The sequence below is a fragment of the Ranitomeya imitator genome, chromosome 9 (genome assembly GCF_032444005.1).
Source record: "Ranitomeya imitator isolate aRanImi1 chromosome 9, aRanImi1.pri, whole genome shotgun sequence".
Taxonomy (NCBI): domain Eukaryota; kingdom Metazoa; phylum Chordata; class Amphibia; order Anura; family Dendrobatidae; genus Ranitomeya; species Ranitomeya imitator.
In genome coordinates, this window is record NC_091290.1 from 780,281 (window position 1) to 801,225 (window position 20,945).

The 20,945-nt window shown below is 51.4% G+C and overlaps 1 protein-coding gene across 7 annotated transcripts in view; it reads left to right on the forward strand.

The window, feature by feature from the left end:
- Nucleotides 1-237: 237 nt before the first annotated feature.
- Nucleotides 238-20,945, forward strand: part of PLEKHA7 (pleckstrin homology domain containing A7) — a 273,292-nt gene continuing 252,584 nt past the window's right edge. For 5 of the 7 annotated variants that reach the window (XM_069738520.1, XM_069738522.1, XM_069738521.1 and 2 more), the window contains exons 1-3: nt 238-371; nt 444-520; nt 7,898-7,955. In XM_069738520.1, coding sequence (XP_069594621.1) covers nt 286-371; nt 444-520; nt 7,898-7,955 — 221 coding nt within the window. In that variant the 5' untranslated portion in view covers nt 238-285. The remainder of the gene's footprint in view (nt 372-443; nt 521-7,897; nt 7,956-20,945) is intronic. The other 2 variants (XM_069738530.1, XM_069738527.1) reach the window with 2 other exon arrangements.

Here is a 20,945-nt window from a genome sequence, read left to right on the forward strand (position 1 = left end):
AGGGCGTGCTGGGAGCTGTAGTCCCCGGTAATAAGTGAGGGCGTGCTGGGAGCAGTAGTCCCCGGTAATAAGTGAGGGCGTGCTGGGAGCAGTAGTCCCCGGTAATAGGTGAGGGCGTGCTGGGAGCAGTAGTCCCCGGTAATAAGTGAGGGCATGCTGGGAGCAGTAGTCTCAGGTGACAGGTGCGGGCGGTCACGTGCTGGTCTCGCACTTTGTTACCTCGGTGTCGGGGGCGCGCACATTCTCGGGTCACGCGCTCCTCCGGGTCCCTGGCGGGGGGTGAAGATGGCGGCCGGAGGCGGCGGGCGGGAGAGTTTACCCGAGGACTGGTCGTACGGGGTGTGCGCGGACGGACGGGTGTTCTTCATCGAGTAAGGCGGGAAAGCGAGCGGGAAGTCGGGAGCGGAGCCCGGGGCAGAACTAACGTGTCCTCTCTCCTGCAGTGACCGGAGCCGGAGCACAACCTGGCTGCACCCCCGCACCGGAGAGCCGGTCAACTCCGGCCACATGATCCGCTCAGGTACCGGCGCCGAGGACCCGACAGGACCCCCGGGGTATTAGTGTCAGGACCCTCCACCTGTGGGGTATTAGTGTCAGGACCCCCCACCTGTGGGGTATTAGTGTCAGGACCCTCCACCTGTGGGGTATTAGTGTCAGGACCCCCCACCTGTGGGGTATTAGTGTCAGGACCCCCCACCTGTGGGGTATTAGTGTCAGGACCCTCCACCTGTGGGGTATTAGTGTCAGGACCCTCCACCTGTGGGGTATTAGTGTCAGGACGGGACCCCCCACCTGTGGGGTATTAGTGTCAGGACGGGACCCTCCACCTGTGGGGTATTAGTGTCAGGACGGGACCCTCCACCTGTGGGGTATTAGTGTCAGGACGGGACCCCCACCTGTGGGGTATTAGTGTCAGGACGGGACCCCCCACCTCTGGGGTTTTAGTGTCAGAACCCCCCCACCCTGGTATTAGTGACAGGACACTCCCGTGAGGATAATGTATAATATAAGTTTTAGTTTCTCTTGCCAGCACATATAGGGTGGACGTTGACCCCCCTTCGCTCTGTGTTTTGCTTTCTGGAATGTGTGTGTAGAAGAAGTTTTATTGCTCTAGCTGTATATTCCAGGGTCCGAGCAATTGCGCTCGTGTAGGCTCAAATCTCCCTCCAGCTAGAACTGGTATAGAATTTCTCTAAAGACAGGAAGTTCTTTGTTCTAATATTGTAACATATTGGGCCAACGATTTTGGCTAGGAAAATAAGTTCATTTTGCGGATCTATCAGCCACTGTAAGCGCGAGCCTCTAATTTCAACAGGTAAAAAAGCATGGATTTCTCTGGAACTGTGTGTCCGAACTAGCCTGAACTTGGTACCAATAGAAAGCCATTTTTAAAATAAGGGTGTGCTGGGATTCTGACATGTTCTGGAGTGGAGATACGAGCATTTTACAAATTTGTGTTAAATTTGTTAAGTCTGAGGAGAGGGGAGGGTCTGAGGAAACCAACCCTTTTAATGATGTCACCAGGCTGAGCTATAAGTTTTATGCAAGGCACCCAGCAGGAGTCTTTCCTGAGGAGCCCTTCTAGCCCTGATGAACTGGGATATTTGGGAACTCCGCCCACTAGCCTGGTTGCCTGCAATGTCCTGAACACATTTAAGTGTTAATTTCTCATTTAACCCCTGTTATTTTTATAATTACCTTGTACATATTTTCAATTGTCTCTTTTGTGACATCCGTGTAATTTTTTTATAAATACTGCCTTATCTTTCGGGGTAAAATATCTAAATTTCTAGTTTTGTTCTTCCTGCTCTAAAACGTACCCTAAGTCTTCTGAAGGGAATTACGCTACTGTTTTGGGTTAGCTTCGGACCTGTTAGGCTACTTTCACACTAGCGTCGGAATCTCCCCGTCGCAATGCGTCGGGGAGAGATTCCGACGCTAGCGTTTAACGTACTGCACAATGGAGGCAGCGGATGCATTTCTCCCGCGCATCCGCTGCCCCATTGTAAGGTGCGGGGAGGTGGGGGCGGAGTTCCGGCCGCGCATGTGCGGTCGGAAAAAGCGGTCTGTCAGGAGCAAAAAATGTTACATGTAGCGTTTTTTGCTCCCGACGGTCCGCAAAAGCACGACGCATCCGTCGCTCGATGGATGCGACGTGTGGCAATCCGTCACAAATGCGTCGTCAATACAAGTCTATGGGGAAAAAACGCATCCTGCAAGCACTTTTGCAGGATGCGTTTTTTTCTGCAAAACGACGCATTGTGACGGATTGCAGAAAACGCTAGTGTGAAAGTAGCCTTAATCGAAGCTGATGGAAGCATACCTTGTTCTGTGCCTTTGGGAGTCGTAGCGATGGCAGCGTTGATATTGTTCCTACCTGAGTGAGAGTAGTTATATCGTGTCGCTTCAGCGTGTCCAATAGCCAGTACATAGCAGGCAGCCTTTCTGGCGACTAATTACCCAGGGTGCAGTACCTAGTCTGACCTGAGAGTAAGGGGCACGCCAGAGAGCTGCACGTTAAGCCGAACTGTAAAGCGGGATATACATAAATCCCTGCAGTTCGTGGTATATTGTAGAGCAGTGGGATACCTAATATAAGCCCCTGCTGTAAACTGATAGGCCAATAGCCTTGTGTGTGTTTTCATAACATTGTAGCAGTGGAGGGATAACTAAGATAAGCCCCCCTGCACATGTGATAGCCGTCTGTTGGCCTAAAGTCAGCCTGATCCATGATGTAAGGGTGACAGTCACGGTGTGAATCGGGACATTGGTGGCAGCGTGGTGGGATCTTAGAGCATTAGTGATTTGGTTTGAGCAATCATTCCTCTCATTAAAAACTTGCATAGTTCTTGCGAGGACTCTACGCAAATAACTTTGGAGAACGAATGAATTGTGACACCTCCACCTGTGGGGTATTAGTGTCAGGACAGGACCCTCCACCTGTGGGGTATTGGTGACAGGACCTTCCACCTGTGGGGTATTGGTGTCAGGACAGGAACTTCCACCTGTGGGGTATTAGTGTCAGGAGTCAGGACAGGACCTTCCACCTGTGGGGTATTAGTGTCAGGAGTCAGGACAGGACCTTCCACCTGTGGGGTATTAGTGTCAGCAGTCAGGACAGGACCTTCCACCTGTGGGGTATTAGTGTCAGGAGTCAGGACAGGACCTTCCACCTGTGGGGTATTAGTGTCAGGAGTCAGGACAGGACCTTCCACCTGTGGAGTATTTGTGACAGGACCCCCCACCTGTGGGGTATTAGTGTCAGGACAGGACCCCCCACCTGTGGGGTGTTGTCAGGACAGGACCCTCCACCTGTGGGGTATTAGTGTCAGGACAGGACCCCCACCTGTGGGGTATTAGTGTCAGGACAGGACCCCCCACCTGTGGGGTGTTGTCAGGACAGGACCCTCCACCTGTGGGGTATTAGTGTCAGGACAGGACCCCCACCTGTGGGGTATTAGTGTCAGGACAGGACCCTCCACCTGTGGGGTATTGGTGACAGGACCCCCACCTGTGGGGGTATTAGTGTCAGGACAGGACCCCCCACCTGTGGGGTATTAGTGACAGGACAGGACCCTCAACCTGTGGGGTATTAGTGTCAGGACAGGACCCCCCACCTGTGGGGTATTGGTGACAGGACAGGACCCTCGACCTGTGGGGTTTTAGTGTCAGGACAGGACCCTCCACCTGTGGGGTATTAGTGTCAGGACAGGACCCTCCATCTGTGGGGTATTAGTGTCAGGACAGGACCCTCCGCCTGTGGGGTATTGGTGTCAGGACAGGACCCCCCACCTGTGGGGTATTAGTGACAGGACAGGACCCTCCACCTGTGGGGTATTAGTGTCAGGACGGGACCCTCCGCCTGTGGGCTATTAGTGTCAGGACGGGACCCTCCGCCTGTGGGCTATTAGTGTCAGAACCCCCCACCCTGGTATTAGTGACAGGACACTCCCGTGAGGATAATGTATAATACAAGTTTTAGTTTCTCTTGCCAGCACATATAGGGTGGGCGTTGAACCCCCTTCGCTCTGTTTTGCTTTCTGGAATGTGTGTGTAGAAGAAGTTTTATTGCTCTAGCTGGGGTATTAGTGTCAGGACAGGACCCCCCACCTGTGGGGTATTAGTGTCAGGACAGGACCCCCCACCTGTGGGGTATTAGTGTCAGGACAGGACCCCCCACCTGTGGGGTATTAGTGTCAGGACAGGACCAGGGCTGTGATCTCATTTTCATTTAGTATTAGGAGTTGCTCCATTTTATACCGACTACATCTATAATACATTGGGTGCAGGATGTGCTGGAAATGGTTTTTATCAGAATTTGTGAAAGTTCTGAAATGTCCTATAAATGTCTGTTCTGTTCCTGATCTCGGCTTTTAGTTGAGAGAAATATTTGCTGCAATTTATGTACATGCTCAGCAGCGAGGCAGGTTTGTGCAGTATTCGACTCCTGAGCTGCACTCACTATTCTGCTGGTGCAGTCACTGTGTACATACATTACATTACTGATCCGGAGTTACATCCTGTATTATACTCCAGAGCTGCACTCACTATTCTGCTGGTGCAGTCACTGTGTACCTACATTACATTACTGATCCTTAGTTACATCCTGTATTATACTCCAGAGCTGCACTCACTATTCTGCTGGTGCACTCACTATTCTGCTTGTGCAGTCACTGTGTACATATATTACATTACTGATCCTCAGTTACATCCTGTATTATACCCCAGAGCTGCACTCACTATTCTGCTGGTGCAGTCACTGTGTACACACATTACATTACTGATCCTGAGTTACCTCCTGTATTATACCCCAGAGCTGCACTCACTATTCTGTTGGTGCAGTCACTGTGTACATACATTACATTACTGATCCTGAGTTACATCCTGTATTATACTCCAGAGCTGCACTCACTATTCTGCTGGTGCAGTCACTGTGTACATACATTACATTACTGATCCTTAGTTACATCCTGTATTATACTCCAGAGCTGCACTCACTATTCTGCTGGTGCACTCACTATTCTGCTTGTGCAGTCACTGTGTACATATATTACATTACTGATCCTCAGTTACATCCTGTATTATACCCCAGAGCTGCACTCACTATTCTGCTGGTGCAGTCACTGTGTACATATATTACATTACTGATCCTCAGTTACATCCTGTATTATACCCCAGAGCTGCACTCACTATTCTGCTGGTGCAGTCACTGTGTACACACATTACATTACTGATCCTGAGTTACATCCTGTATTATACTCCAGAGCTGCACTTACTATTCTGCTGGTGCAGTCACTGTGTACATACATTACATTACTGATCCTGAGTTACATCCTGTATTATACCCCAGAGCTGCACTTACTATTCTGCTGGTGCAGTCACTGTGTACATACATTACATTACTGATCCTGAGTTACATCCTGTATTATACTCCAGAGCTGCACTCACTATTCTGCTGGTGCAGTCACTGTGTACATACATTACATTACTGATCCTTAGTTACATCCTGTATTATACTCCAGAGCTGCACTCACTATTCTGCTGGTGCAGTCACTGTGTACATACATTACATTACTGATCCTGAGTTACATCCTGTATTATACTCCAGAGCTGCACTCACTATTCTGCTGGTGCAGTCACTGTGTACATACATTACATTACTGATCCTGAGTTACATCCTGTATTATACCCCAGAGCTGCACTCACTATTCTGCTGGTGCAGTCACTGTGTACATACATTACTGATCCTGAGTTACATCGTGTATTATACTCCAGAGCTGTACTCACTATTCTGTTGGTGCAGTCACTGTGTACATACATTACATTACTGATCCTGAGTTACATCCTGTATTATACGCCAGATCTGCACTCACTATTCTGCTGGTGCAGTCACTGTGTATATACATTACATTACTGATCCTGAGTTACCTCCTGTATTATACCCCAGAGCTGCACTCACTATTCTGTTGGTGCAGTCACTGTGTACATACATTACATTACTGATCCTGAGTTACATCCTGTATTATACTCCAGAGCTGCACTCACTATTCTGCTGGTGCAGTCACTGTGTACATACATTACTAATCCTGAGTTACATCCTGTATTATACCCCAGAGCTGCACTCACTATTCTGTTGGTGCAGTCACTGTGTACATACATTACATTACTGATCCTGAGTTACATCCTGTATTATACTCCAGAGCTGCACTCACTATTCTGCTGGTGCAGTCACTGTGTACATACATTACATTACTGATCCTGAGTTACCTCCTGTATTATACCCCAGATCTGCACTCACTATTCTGCTGGTACAGTCACTGTGTACATACATTACATTACTGATCCTGAGTTACATCCTGTATTATATTCCAGAGCTGCACTCACTATTCTGCTGGCACAGTCACTGTGTACATACATTACATTACTGATCCTGAGTTACCTCCTGTATTATACCCCAGAGCTGCACTCACTATTCTGCTGGTGCAGTCACTGTGTACATACATTACATTACTGATCCTGAGTTACATCCTGTATTATACCCCAGAGCTGCACTCACTATTCTGCTGGCACAGTCACTGTGTACATACATTACATTACTGATCCTGAGTTACACCCTGTATTATACCCCAGAGCTGCGTTCACTATTCTGCTGGTGCAGTCACTGTGTACATACATTACATTACTGATCCTGAGTTACATCCTGTATTATACTCCAGAGCTGCACTCACTATTCTGCTGGTGCAGTCACTGTGTACATACATTACATTACTGATCCTGAGTTACCTCCTGTATTATACCCCAGAGCTGTACTCACTATTCTGCTGGTGCAGTCACTGTGTACATAGATTACATTACTGATCCTGAGTTACCTCCTGTATTATACCCCAGAGCTGTACTCGCTATTCTACTGGTGCAGTCACTGTGTACATACATTACTGATCCTGAGTTACATCCTGTATTATACTCCAGAGCTGCACTCACTATTCTGCTGGTGCAGTCACTGTGTACATACATTACTGATCCTGAGTTACATCCTGTATTATACTCCAGAGCTGCACTCACTATTCTGTTGGTGCAGTCACTGTGTACATACATTACATTACTGATCCTGAGTTACATCCTGTATTATACCCCAGAGCTGCACTCACTATTCTGTTGGTGCAGTCACTGTGTACATACATTACATTACTGATCCTGAGTTACATCCTGTTTTATACTCCAGAGCTGCACTCACTATTCTGCTGGTGCAGTCACTGTGTACATACATTACTAATCCTGAGTTACATCCTGTATTATACCCCAGAGCTGCACTCACTATTCTGTTGGTGCAGTCACTGTGTACATACATTACATTACTGATCCTGAGTTACATCCTGTTTTATACTCCAGAGCTGCACTCACTATTCTGCTGGTGCAGTCACTGTGTACATACATTACTAATCCTGAGTTACATCCTGTATTATACCCCAGAGCTGCACTCACTATTCTGTTGGTGCAGTCACTGTGTACATACATTACATTACTGATCCTGAGTTACATCCTGTATTATACCCCAGAGCTGCACTCACTATTCTGCTGGTGCAGTCACTGTGTACATACATTACATTACTGATCCTGAGTTACATCCTGTTTTATACTTCAGAGCTGCGCTCACTATTCTGCTTTTTTTGTGATTGGCAGCGATCCTGTGCACTGTAGAGGTTTTGTGGTGTGTTGCTCTGGGTTGAGTTGGTCCTTACAGTAGTGTGCACATCCTGAGCAGACGCCTTCTTGTGGTTGGTTACACTGTACTTGTGCAGGGCAGAGGGTGCTGGTTGGTTCTGGTGGGATCTACTACATGGGGGTTGGTGGTCCGGGGTCTGGCCTTCGGCCCCTCATGTTGTCTTTCTCTCCCCAGATCTGCCCCGCGGCTGGGAGGAAGGATTCACGATGGAGGGCGCCAGCTTCTTCATAGAGTGAGTGCATTGTGATCCTCACCTTCCCCCATTATCCGGCGTCTCCCCGCATATCAAATGATGTATGATACTGAGCATGGGTGGCTGCAGGATCACATGACGGTTGTGTCGCCAGGGTGAGGGCGTGGTCACAGCTCCTGTGATGTGATTGGCCTTTCTGGTGCTCACTCAGCTGCAGCCTGATGGCCGCTGCCCTCTGCTGGCTGTTGTCATCTGCAGTGTGGACTAACGCTCCCATCACTGGTAGTCCAATGCCATTGGCCCTGCCCCTTTATGCTTGCTTTCCTTTGATTGGATGAAGTTAATGTTCTGCTGGCGCCACCGCGCGAATTTGAGGTCTGATTCCTGGTGAATTGCGGAGCTCACTGATGTCTCGTCGTGATTTATGTCGGCAGGTTATAGCAACGCTACAGCCTGCGGTGGAGCCATAGAGGACACTGTGAAGATGATGTATAATATGATTTTTAGTTTTCCTTGTTATCACACACGCTGGGGGCTAGTCCGACCCCCTCTTCCCTTCTGCTGCTGTGTGCATGTGAATCCCAAACCTCTCCTTCCCTCCCACAAAAGAATGTTTGTTGCCCCTGCAGCCGCGGCAGACTTTTCTCCCATCTAGTATCAGCTAAAACTGGTATAGTCTCTCCCAAAAGACATGAGGTTCTTTGTTCTATTATAGTGAGATATTGGGCCACCGATTTGGGCTAGAAAAATAAGGAGTACATATTGCGAATTTCCAGCGGTAGATCTGTCAACCACTGTAAGTGCTAGCAGCTAAACACGACGAGTACAAAGTGCAGATTTCTCCTGAACCGCGTGGAACTACTAGTGCAAATGTAGAATCATTAGAAAGCAAATTTCAAAACAAGATGAGTGAGGTGTGTGCCATTACTCTGCTAGATACGCGAGCCAAGTTTTGAGAATTATAAGTATTGCTGGTAAAATCTGTAACTTTGAGGAGAAGGGAGTGTTCAGGTAATCCAGCCCCTTTAGTGATGTCACAAGCCTGCAAGTATAAGGCACTGCACTCAACCCAACCTTCAGTCTTGCCTGAGGAGCTGTTACAGCAGGTCCCTCTGATGAACTGGGACATCTGGCTCCGCCCACCGGCCTGATTGGCTGAAATGATCTGAGCACATGTGAGTGTTAGTTTCTGTTTTAATCTGTTTTTTTTTTTTTTTTTATTGCTGTACATACTTTAAAGGGAACCTCTTACCCCCCAAGAATGCTGTAGATAAGCCCCTGATGATGGTGAACTTACCTCGCCATCAATTTTGGGGGTGAGAGGTTCCCTTTAAATTGTTTCATCTTGTAAAATCTTGATATACCTCTTATAAACACTGCCTAATCTTTTTATGGAGTAAAAGTTATAATATTTACTAGCTTCGTTCCCTTAAGTCTTAAGTTAAGTCTTAAGTTAATTACGCTACTAGTTTGGGTTGGCTTGAACCCCTCTGTGGAGAATTCTGAGCTGGTGGCAGCGAAGTGTGTTCTGGGCTAGGTGGATACCGCTGGCAGCAACGGAACGGGGTTTTCAAAGCTATTGCCTGGCTGCAGTCTGAGCATTTATAATTCCCTCGCTGCAGCGTGCCTGCTAGCCAGTCCACAGTGAAGCGGCCCGCCCGGCGACCAATTATCCCAGGTGTAGTTCCCTGACTGTCCTGAGGGTAAGGGGGCGCCAGAGAGCTGCAAGTTCTGAAGCGGATCTGGAAAGCGGGATACACATAAATCCCTGCAGTTCATGACATATTGTAGCAGCAGTGGGATAACTAAAATAAGCCCCTGGGGTAAATTGATAGCCTTATTTGTGTTTTCATCTCATTGTAGCAGTCGTGGGCTGCCTCTTTCCTGGCTCCTCGGTCGCCGTGTAATATTTGGCCGCAGCCTGTAGTTTACAGCATGGTTGTCATGGTTACATGGTTGTTGACGCACTTGTGGTCTTCTGTGGTTGACCCTCTTCCTTGCTGCAGTGGGCGGGGTGATTGTGGGGGAGGCGGGGCCTGGCATGGAGTTTTGGGGACTGTTGTGTTCCCCTGCTGATCGGGGTGTGGTCGCTATGGTGGCTGGTACAGACTCCTATCAGTGGACGCACCCTGTGCACATAGGCGGAGGTGGAAGCGTTAATGATTTGTGACTTGGCAGAAATGCTGCATTCTTTGTCCAGGGACTGGAGGGGCCGGGCCCCTTGGAGCCACCATAACAGCTCCTGAGCTGAAGACCTGTTTCTGTGGGTCAGTGAGGTTTCTGTCCCTTTCCTGGACATGGGGTGATGTTGGCGGTCAGTGCAGTTCTGCTCTGCGTTACCATAGTGATCCCGCGCGGGCAGTAGTCGGCACGCGGGCAGCACGGGAGCGGTAGTCGGCACGCGGGCAGTGACTATAGCTGTGGTGATGTGTGCACGCTCGGCGACACGCTGCTCCCCGGATGTAAGCACGATGGTCGTGGTGGATGGGGGCTGCCATTGTCTGGTAATCCTCTGCTTCCGTCTCACGGGGTGCGGCAGGGGGGTTGGCGTTAGGTGGGGATCTATAATCCTCATTGTGAAGACTGATCACCACAGTGCGTCACATAATCATTTGGAGCGCGACGCTCTGAACGACCCTGCGCTGATACATTGTAACAACCCATAACAACAAATGACCCAGGTGTGTGACAGGGACTGATACATTGTAACAATCCATAACAACAAATGACCCAGGTGTGTGACAGGGACTGATACATTGCAACAATCCATAACAACAAATGGCCCAGGTGTGTGACAGGGACTGATACATTGTAACAATCCATAACAACAAATGGCCCAGGTGTGTGACAGGGACTGATACATTGTAACAACCCATAACAACAAATGACCCAGGTGTGTGACAGGGGCTGATACATTGTAACAACCCATAACAACAAATGACCCAGGTGTGTGACAGGGACTGATACATTGTAACAACCCATAACAACAAATGGCCCAGGTGTGTGACAGGGACTGATACATTGTAACAATCCATAACAACAAATGACCCAGGTGTGTGACAGGGACTGATACAATGTAACAATCCATAACAACAAATGGCCCAGGTGTGTGTGACAGGGACTGATACATTGTAACAACCCATAACAACAAATGGCCCAGGTGTGTGACAGGGACTGATACATTGTAACAATCCATAACAACAAATGGCCCAGGTGTGTGACAGGGACTGATACATTGTAACAACCCATAACAACAAATGACCCAGGTGTGTGACAGGGGCTGATACATTGTAACAACCCATAACAACAAATGGCCCAGGTGTGTGACAGGGACTGATACATTGTAACAACCCATAACAACAAATGGCCCAGGTGTGTGTGACAGGGACTGATACATTGTAACAATCCATAACAACAAATGGCCCAGGTGTGTGACAGGGACTGATACATTGTAACAACCCATAACAACAAATGACCCAGGTGTGTGACAGGGGCTGATACATTGTAACAACCCATAACAACAAATGACCCAGGTGTGTGACAGGGACTGATACATTGTAACAACCCATAACAACAAATGGCCCAGGTGTGTGACAGGGACTGATACATTGCAACAACCCATAACAACAAATGACCCAGGTGTGTGACAGGGACTGATACATTGTAACAATCCATAACAACAAATGACCCAGGTGTGTGTGACAGGGACTGATACATTGTAACAATCCATAACAACAAATGACCCAGGTGTGTGTGACAGGGACTGATACATTGTAACAATCCATAACAACAAATGACCCAGGTGTGTGTGACAGGGACTGATACATTGTAACAACCCATAACAACAAATGACCCAGGTGTGTGTGACAGGGACTGATACATTGTAACAATCCATAACAACAAATGACCCAGGTGTGTGACAGGGACTGATACATTGTAACAATCCATAACAACAAATGACCCAGGTGTGTGACAGGGACTGATACATTGTAACAATCCATAACAGCAAATGACCCAGGTGTGTGACAGGGACTGATACATTGTAACAACCCATAACAACAAATGACCCAGGTGTGTGACAGGGACTGATACATTGTAACAATCCATAACAGCAAATGACCCAGGTGTGTGACAGGGACTGATACATTGTAACAATCCATAACAACAAATGGCCCAGGTGTGTGACAGGGACTGATACATTGTAACAACCCATAACAACAAATGACCCAGGTGTGTGACAGGGACTGATACATTGTAACAACCCATAACAACAAATGACCCAGGTGTGTGTGACAGGGACTGATACATTGTAACAACCCAAAACAACAAATGGCCCAGGTGTGTGACAGGGACTGATACATTGTAACAATCCATAACAACAAATGACCCAGGTGTGTGACAGGGACTGATACATTGCAACAACCCATAACAACAAATGACCCAGGTGTGTGACAGGGACTGATACATTGTAACAACCCAAAACAACAAATGACCCAGGTGTGTGTGACAGGGACTGATACATTGTAACAACCCATAACAACAAATGACCCAGGTGTGTGACAGGGACTGATACATTGTAACAATCCATAACAACAAATGACCCAGGTGTGTGACAGGGACTGATACATTGTAACAATCCATAACAACAAATGGCCCAGGTGTGTGTGACAGGGACTGATACATTGTAACAATCCATAACAACAAATGACCCAGGTGTGTGTGACAGGGACTGATACATTGTAACAATCCATAACAACAAATGACCCAGGTGTGTGACAGGGACTGATACATTGTAACAATCCATAACAACAAATGACCCAGGTGTGTGTGACAGGGACTGATACATTGTAACAACCCATAACAACAAATGACCCAGGTGTGTGACAGGGACTGATACATTGTAACAATCCATAACAACAAATGACCCAGGTGTGTGTGACAGGGACTGATACATTGTAACAATCCATAACAACAAATGACCCAGGTGTGTGACAGGGACTGATACATTGTAACAATCCATAACAACAAATGGCCCAGGTGTGTGTGACAGGGACTGATACATTGTAACAATCCATAACAACAAATGACCCAGGTGTGTGACAGGGACTGATACATTGTAACAATCCATAACAACAAATGGCCCAGGTGTGTGTGACAGGGACTGATACATTGTAACAATCCATAACAACAAATGACCCAGGTGTGTGTGACAGGGACTGATACATTGTAACAATCCATAACAACAAATGACCCAGGTGTGTGACAGGGACTGATACATTGTAACAATCCATAACAACAAATGACCCAGGTGTGTGTGACAGGGACTGATACATTGTAACAATCCATAACAACAAATGACCCAGGTGTGTGACAGGGACTGATACATTGTAACAACCCATAACAACAAATGACCCAGGTGTGTGTGACAGGGACTGATACATTGTAACAACCCATAACAACAAATGGCCCAGGTGTGTGACAGGGACTGATACATTGTAACAACCCATAACAACAAATGACCCAGGTGTGTGTGACAGGGACTGATACATTGTAACAATCCATAACAACAAATGACCCAGGTGTGTGACAGGGACTGATACATTGTAACAACCCATAACAACAAATGACCCAGGTGTGTGTGACAGGGACTGATACATTGTAACAACCCATAACAACAAATGGCCCAGGTGTGTGACAGGGACTGATACATTGTAACAACCCATAACAACAAATGACCCAGGTGTGTGTGACAGGGACTGATACATTGTAACAATCCATAACAACAAATGACCCAGGTGTGTGACAGGGACTGATACATTGTAACAATCCATAACAACAAATGACCCAGGTGTGTGTGACAGGGACTGATACATTGTAACAACCCATAACAACAAATGGCCCAGGTGTGTGACAGGGACTGATACATTGTAACAACCCATAACAACAAATGACCCAGGTGTGTGTGACAGGGACTGATACATTGTAACAATCCATAACAACAAATGGCCCAGGTGTGTGACAGGGACTGATACATTGTAACAACCCATAACAACAAATGACCCAGGTGTGTGACAGGGACTGATACATTGTAACAACCCATAACAACAAATGGCCCAGGTGTGTGACAGGGACTGATACATTGTAACAACCCATAACAACAAATGACCCAGGTGTGTGTGACAGGGACTGATACATTGTAACAACCCATAACAACAAATGACCCAGGTGTGTGACAGGGGCTGATACATGAAGGTGTCGCTGTCCATGATTTATAGACCTGAAGTACAAATAGCCGGTGTCATTCCCACAATCAGATTTTCAGTGAAATGTGACAAGTGGAAGCTGCCGCCGCGCTGTTCTGCCTCATCTCTCATTTCTCTTGTTTGACACTGATGATGGCTAACATGGCGGCCAAGAGCACTGCGCTGGGGATCGGTATCTCCTGTTGTGGGGCCACTGGGCTCTGGCCCTGGGCATCTCCTGTTGTGGGGCCCCTGGGCATCTCCTGTTGCACGGCCTGCGGGCTCAGGCTGGGCATCTCCTGTTGTGGGGCCAGCAGGCTTGGTCTGCGCGTCTCCCATTGTGGGATCAGCTGGCTCGGGATGGGCGTCTCCAGTTGCGGGGCCTGTGGGGGCTCGGGCTGGGCTTCTCACCTTGCGGGGCCTGCGGACCCGGGCTGCTCGTCTCCAGTTGCGGGGCCTGCGGGGGTTGGGCGTCTCCTGTTGCGGGGCCTGCGGGCTCAGGCTGGGAGTCTCCCGTTGCGGGGTCTGCAGGGGCTCGGACTGGGCTTCTCCCGTTGCGGGCCCGGGCTGCGCGTCTCCAGTTGCGGGGCCTGTGGGGGCTCGGACTGGGCTTCTCCCGTTGCGGGGCCTGTGGGCCCGGGCTGCGCGTCTCCAGTTGCGGGGTATGTGGGGGCTCGGACTGGGCTTCTCCCGTTGCGGGGCCGGTGGGGGCTCGGGCTGCGCGTCTCCAGTTGCGGGGCCTGTGGGGGCTTGGGCTGCGTGTCTCCAGTTGTGGGGCCTGTGGGGGCTCGGGCTGCGTGTCTCCAGTTGCGGGGCCTGTGGGGGCTCGGGCTTCTCCAGTTGCGGGGCCTGTGGGGGCTCGGGCTTCTCCAGTTGCGGGGCCTGTGGGGGCTCGGGCTGTGCGTCTCCAGTTGCGGGGCCTGTGGGGGCTCGGGCTGCGTGTCTCCAGTTGCGGGGCCTGTGGGGGCTCGGGCTACGCGTCTCCTGTTGCGGAGCCTGTGGGGGCTCGGGCTGCGCGTCTCCAGTTGCGGGGGCTCGGGCTGCGCGTCTCCAGTTGCGGGGGCTCAGGCTGCGCGTCTCCAGTTGCGGGGGCTCGGGCTGCGCGTCTCCAGTTGCGGGGTATGTGGGGGCTCGGACTGGGCTTCTCCCGTTGTGGGGCCTGTGGGGGGCTCGGGCTACGCGTCTCCAGTTGCGGGGCCTGTGGGGGCTCGGGCTGCGTGTCTCCAGTTGCGGGGCCTGTGGGGGCTCGGGCTACGCGTCTCCAGTTGCGGGGCCTGTGGGGGCTCGGGCTACGTGTCTCCAGTTGCGGGGCCTGTGGGGGCTCGGGCTACGCGTCTCCAGTTGCGGGGCCTGTGGGGGCTCGGGCTACGTGTCTCCAGTTGCGGGGCCTGTGGGGGCTCGGGCTGCGTGTCTCCAGTTGCGGGGCCTGTGGGGGCTCGGGCTACGTGTCTCCAGTTGCGGGGCCTGTGGGGTCTCGGGCTACGCGTCTCCAGTTGCGGGGCCTGTGGGGGTTCGGGCTGCGCGTCTCCAGTTGCGGGGCCTGTGGGGTCTCGGGCTACGCGTCTCCAGTTGCGGGGCCTGTGGGGGCTCGGGCTGCGTGTCTCCAGTTGCAGGGCCTGTGGGGGTTCGGGCTGCGCGTCTCCAGTTGTGGGGGCTCGGGCTACGTGTCTCCAGTTGTGGGGGCTCGGGCTACGTGTCTCCAGTTGCAGGGCCTGTGGGGGTTCGGGCTGCGCGTCTCCAGTTGTGGGGGCTCGGGCTGCGTGTCTCCAGTTGCGGGGCCTGTGGGGGCTCGGGCTGCGCGTCTCCAGTTGTGGGGGCTCGGGCTACGTGTCTCCAGTTGCAGGGCCTGTGGGGGCTCGGGCTGCACGTCTCCAGTTGTGGGGGCTCGGGCTGCGTGTCTCCAGTTGCGGGGCCTGTGGGGGCTCGGGCTGCGCGTCTCCAGTTGTGGGGGCTCGGGCTGCGCGTCTCCAGTTGTGGGGGCTCGGGCTGCGCGTCTCCAGTTGTGGGGGCTCGGGCTGCGTGTCTCCAGTTGCGGGGCCTGTGGGGGCTCGGGCTGCGCGTCTCCAGTTGTGGGGGCTCGGGCTGCGTGTCTCCAGTTGTGGGGGCTCGGGCTGCGCGTCTCCAGTTGTGGGGGCTCGGGCTGCGCATCTCCAGTTGTGGGGGCTCGGGCTGCGCGTCTCCAGTTGTGGGGGCTCGGGCTGCGCGTCTCCAGTTGCGGGGCCTGTGGGGGTTCGGGCTGCGGGTCTCCAGTTGTGGGGGCTCGGGCTGCGTGTCTCCAGTTGCGGGGCCTGTGGGGGCTCGGGCTACGTGTCTCCAGTTGTGGGGGCTCGGGCTGCGTGTCTCCAGTTGTGGGGGCTCGAGCTGCGCGTCTCCAGTTGTGGGGGCTCGGGCTGCGTGTCTCCAGTTGTTGGGGCTCGGGCTGCGCGTCTCCAGTTGTGGGGGCTCGGGCTGCGTGTCTCCAGTTGTTGGGGCTCGGGCTGCGCGTCTCCAGTTGTGGGGGCTCGGGCTGCGCGTCTCCAGTTGTGGGGGCTCGGGCTGCGCGTCTCCAGTTGCGGGGGCTCGGGCTGCGCGTCTCCAGTTGCGGGGGCTCGGGCTGCGCGTCTCCAGTTGTGGGGGCTCGGGCTGCGCGTCTCCAGTTGTGGGGGCTCGGGCTGCGCGTCTCCAGTTGTGGGGGCTCGGGCTGCGCGTCTCCAGTTGTGGGGGCTCGGGCTGCGCGTCTCCAGTTGTGGGGGCTCGGGCTGCGCGTCTCCAGTTGTGGGGGCTCGGGCTGCGCGTCTCCAGTTGTGGGGGCTCGGGCTGCGCGTCTCCAGTTGCGGGGGCTCGGGCTGCGCGTCTCCAGTTGTGGGGGCTCGGGCTGCGTGTCTCCAGTTGTTGGGGCTCGGGCTGCGCGTCTCCAGTTGCGGGGGCTCGGGCTGCGTGTCTCCAGTTGTTGGGGCTCGGGCTGCGCGTCTCCAGTTGTGGGGGCTCGGGCTGCGCGTCTCCAGTTGCGGGGGCTCGGGCTGCGCGTCTCCAGTTGCGGGGGCTCGGGCTGCGCGTCTCCAGTTGCGGGGCCTGCTGGCTCGGGCTGCACTTCATGCACTTACATACTTCTTCCTCCTCCGTCTGCTTCTCGGTGCCACTCAGTGGTTTATTCATTGCTAGTAATGGGTTTGCAGTCATTCTTCACTTCAGAGATGTCTTTTGGGGGCACCAGACGTCGGGGAGATTTATGGAGGGTCTGTTGTGATGATGTCTTTATTCCTGGATTAGCAGCTGTGGGGGGCCGTGGCTCCAGCACACTAATTACTGAGAGCCATCTGTTGGTGGGGTGCAGGATGCTGCGGACCCTTGAATCTCCCCTTCCTGCCGCTGGTGACGTGCTCCTGGCCTGCGCTGCCAGGACGGGGCGTATTCTGGGCTCCAGTGGCTTCACTTTTCGCTTGGGTTTTGTTTCTTATTGTTGTAGATCTGAGAAATGAGCTGAGTGTGGGGTAAGAAGAGTGCGGGGCCCTCCATACTAAGCCCCTCCGGCTATTGTACTGGTGCGAGGCCAGGCTGGCATTCCCCAAAGCTCCCGCCCCACATACCAGGGTGATGACGGCAGGCACACAATGGTGGCACTGTCTGCAGCCTCCGCATCCTCATTCTGTGCTCAGCAGCATCTCCACAGACCACCAGCGCCAACTATCTGTAGACCCCGGCAGTTTGTGAGCATTGTGGCCGGCGGGGGGCGCTCCTCGCTTTTATTGGTCAAAAATGAGAACCTGCCTGTTCCTATCACCAGAGATCAGCGGTGACATCACTGAGAATGTCTCCTATCCATCACCAGAGATCAGCGGTGACATCACTGAGAATGTCTCCTATCCATTACCAGAGATCAGAGGTGACATCACTGAGAATGTCTCCTATCCATCACCAGAGATCAGCGGTGACATCACTGAGAATGTCTCCTATCCATCACTAGAGATCAGAGGTGACATCATTGAGAATGCCTCCTATCCATCACTAGAGATCAGAAGTGACATCACTGAGAATGTCTCCTATCCATCACCAGAGATCAGCGGTGACATCACTGAGAATGCCTCCTATCCATCACCAGAGATCAGCAGTGACATCACTGAGAATGTCTCCTATCCATCACCAGAGATCAGCGGTGACATCACTGAGAATGCCTCCTATCCATCACCAGAGATCAGAGGTGACATCACTGAGAATGCCTCCTATCCATCACCAGAGATCAGAGGTGACATCACTGAGAATGCCTCCTATCCATCACCAGAGATGACATCACTGAGAATGCCTCCTATCCATCACCAGAGATCAGAGGTGACATCACTGAGAATGTCTCCTATCCATCACCAGAGATCAGAGGTGACATCACTGAGAATGCCTCCTATCCATCACCAGAGATCAGAGGTGACATCACTGAGAATGCCTCCTATCCATCACCAGAGATGACATCACTGAGAATGCCTCCTATCCATCACCAGAGATCAGAGGTGACATCACTGAGAATGTCTCCTATCCATCACCAGAGATCAGAGGTGACATCACTGAGAATGCCTCCTATCCATCACCAGAGATCAGAGGTGACATCACTGAGAATGCCTCCTATCCATCACCAGAGATCAGCGGTGACATCACTGAGAATGCCTCCTATCCATCACCAGAGATCAGCGGTGACATCACTGAGAATGTCTCCTATCCATCACCAGAGATCAGAGGTGACATCACTGAGAATGCCTCCTATCCATCACCAGAGATCAGAGGTGACATCACTGAGAATGCCTCCTATCCATCACCAGAGATCAGAGGTGACATCACTGAGAATGTCTCCTATCCATCACCAGAGATCAGAGGTGACATCACTGAGAATATCTCCTATCCATCACCAGAGATCAGAGGTGACATCACTGAGAATGCCTCCTATCCGTCACCAGAGATCAGAGGTGACATCACTGAGAATGCCTCCTATCCATCACCAGAGATCAGCGGTGACATCACTGAGAATGCCTCCTATCCATCACCAGAGATCAGCGGTGATATCACTGAGAATGTCTCCTATCCATCACCAGAGATCAGCGGTGACATCACTGAGAATGTCTCCTATCCATCACCAGAGATCAGAGGTGACATCACTGAGAATGCCTCCTATCCATCACCAGAGATCAGAGGTGACATCACTGAGAATGCCTCCTATCCATCACTAGAGATCAGAGGTGACATCACTGAGAATGTCTCCTATCCATCACCAGAGATCAGAGATGACATCACTGAGAATGTCTCCTATCCATCACCAGAGATCAGCGGTGACATCACTGAGAATGCCTCCTAACCATCACCAGAGATCAGCGGTGACATCACTGAGAATGTCTCCTATCCATCACCAGAGATCAGAGGTGACATCACTGAGAATGCCTCCTATCCATCACCAGAGATCAGAGGTGACATCACTGAGAATGTCTCCTATCCATCACCAGAGATCAGAGATGACATCACTGAGAATGTCTCCTATCCATCACCAGAGATCAGCAGTAACATCACTGAGAATGTCTCCTATCCATCACCAGAGATCAGAGGTGACATCACTGAGAATGTCTCCTATCCATCACCAGAGATCAGAGGTGACATCACTAACTCCTTAGTGCCTGAGACAATTTTTTAAATATTTTGACCAGTGTCACTTTATGTAGTAATAAAGTGAGCGGAATGGTAAAGTGTATGATCACTAAATGTCGGTGACTTCTGCTTTGGCCGCTATTTGGCCGGGAATTGCCGGCAAACATCAGGACCCCACAATCGTGAAAGGTGTTTTTTTGGGGGGCGGTAGTTGACCGAGATTTGCGTGGGTGTTTTGGGGGGGTTATTCTCCTTTCTGCCGAGCGCAGTGATGAGTGGCTGTCACCCAGCTTTCTGCGGAGCAGATCACGCAGTGTTCTATGTAGGGTGGGCTGTTGGTGTCGTAGGGTCGCGTTCTGTGAGGGGGCTACTCTGTTATAAAGTCCTATTGTGCCCTGTGTTTGCGCTGCGCCTTGGTGGGCGGCCATTCCTGATGCCCCATCCATTACTGCCACATTCCGGACGGACCATGGGGCCGTGCTGCAGCTGTGACCAACTGAAGGCAAAATCCAGCTCCGAAGGAAGGAGAGAGGGGCACAGAGGACCAGCAGGGTGCGGACCACCCTCTGCACAGCCCCTCATTGTGAACAGTCACGCTCCTGATTAGTCTGTCACCCTCAGAGCCGCACTCACTATTCTGCTGTTACATCGGGTCTTATATTCCAGTCACCTCCAGAGCTGCACTCACTATTCTGCTGTTACGTCGGGTCTTATATTCCAGTCACCTCCAGAGCTGCACTCACTATTCTGCTATTACATCGGGTCTTATCCTCCAGTCACCCCCAGAGCCGCACTCACTATTCTGCTGTTACGTCGGGTCTTATCCTCCAATCACCTCCAGAGCTGAAGTCACTATTCTGTGTCTTTATACTCGTGAATGGTTGGATCTGCACAGTTGTATTATCTTTTCTATTGCTATTGTAGGGTCTTCTGGGTGCATATTTGGGTGTGACTAGAGTATAAATCTAGAGATCAGCGGCGTTCATGATGCTTTTGCTGAGGTTTCTGGCCCGTCTAGCTATTTTGGAAGGATTTTGAGGTGTTGGCTGCAGTCTGTCCCTGGCCACATTGGGCAGCGCCTGGATGGAGGGTGAGTTGGGGGGCGGTGGCTGGATGGAGGGTGAGTTGGGGGGCGGTGGCTGGATGGAGGGTGAGTTGGGTGGTGGCTGGATGGAGGGTGAGTTGGGGG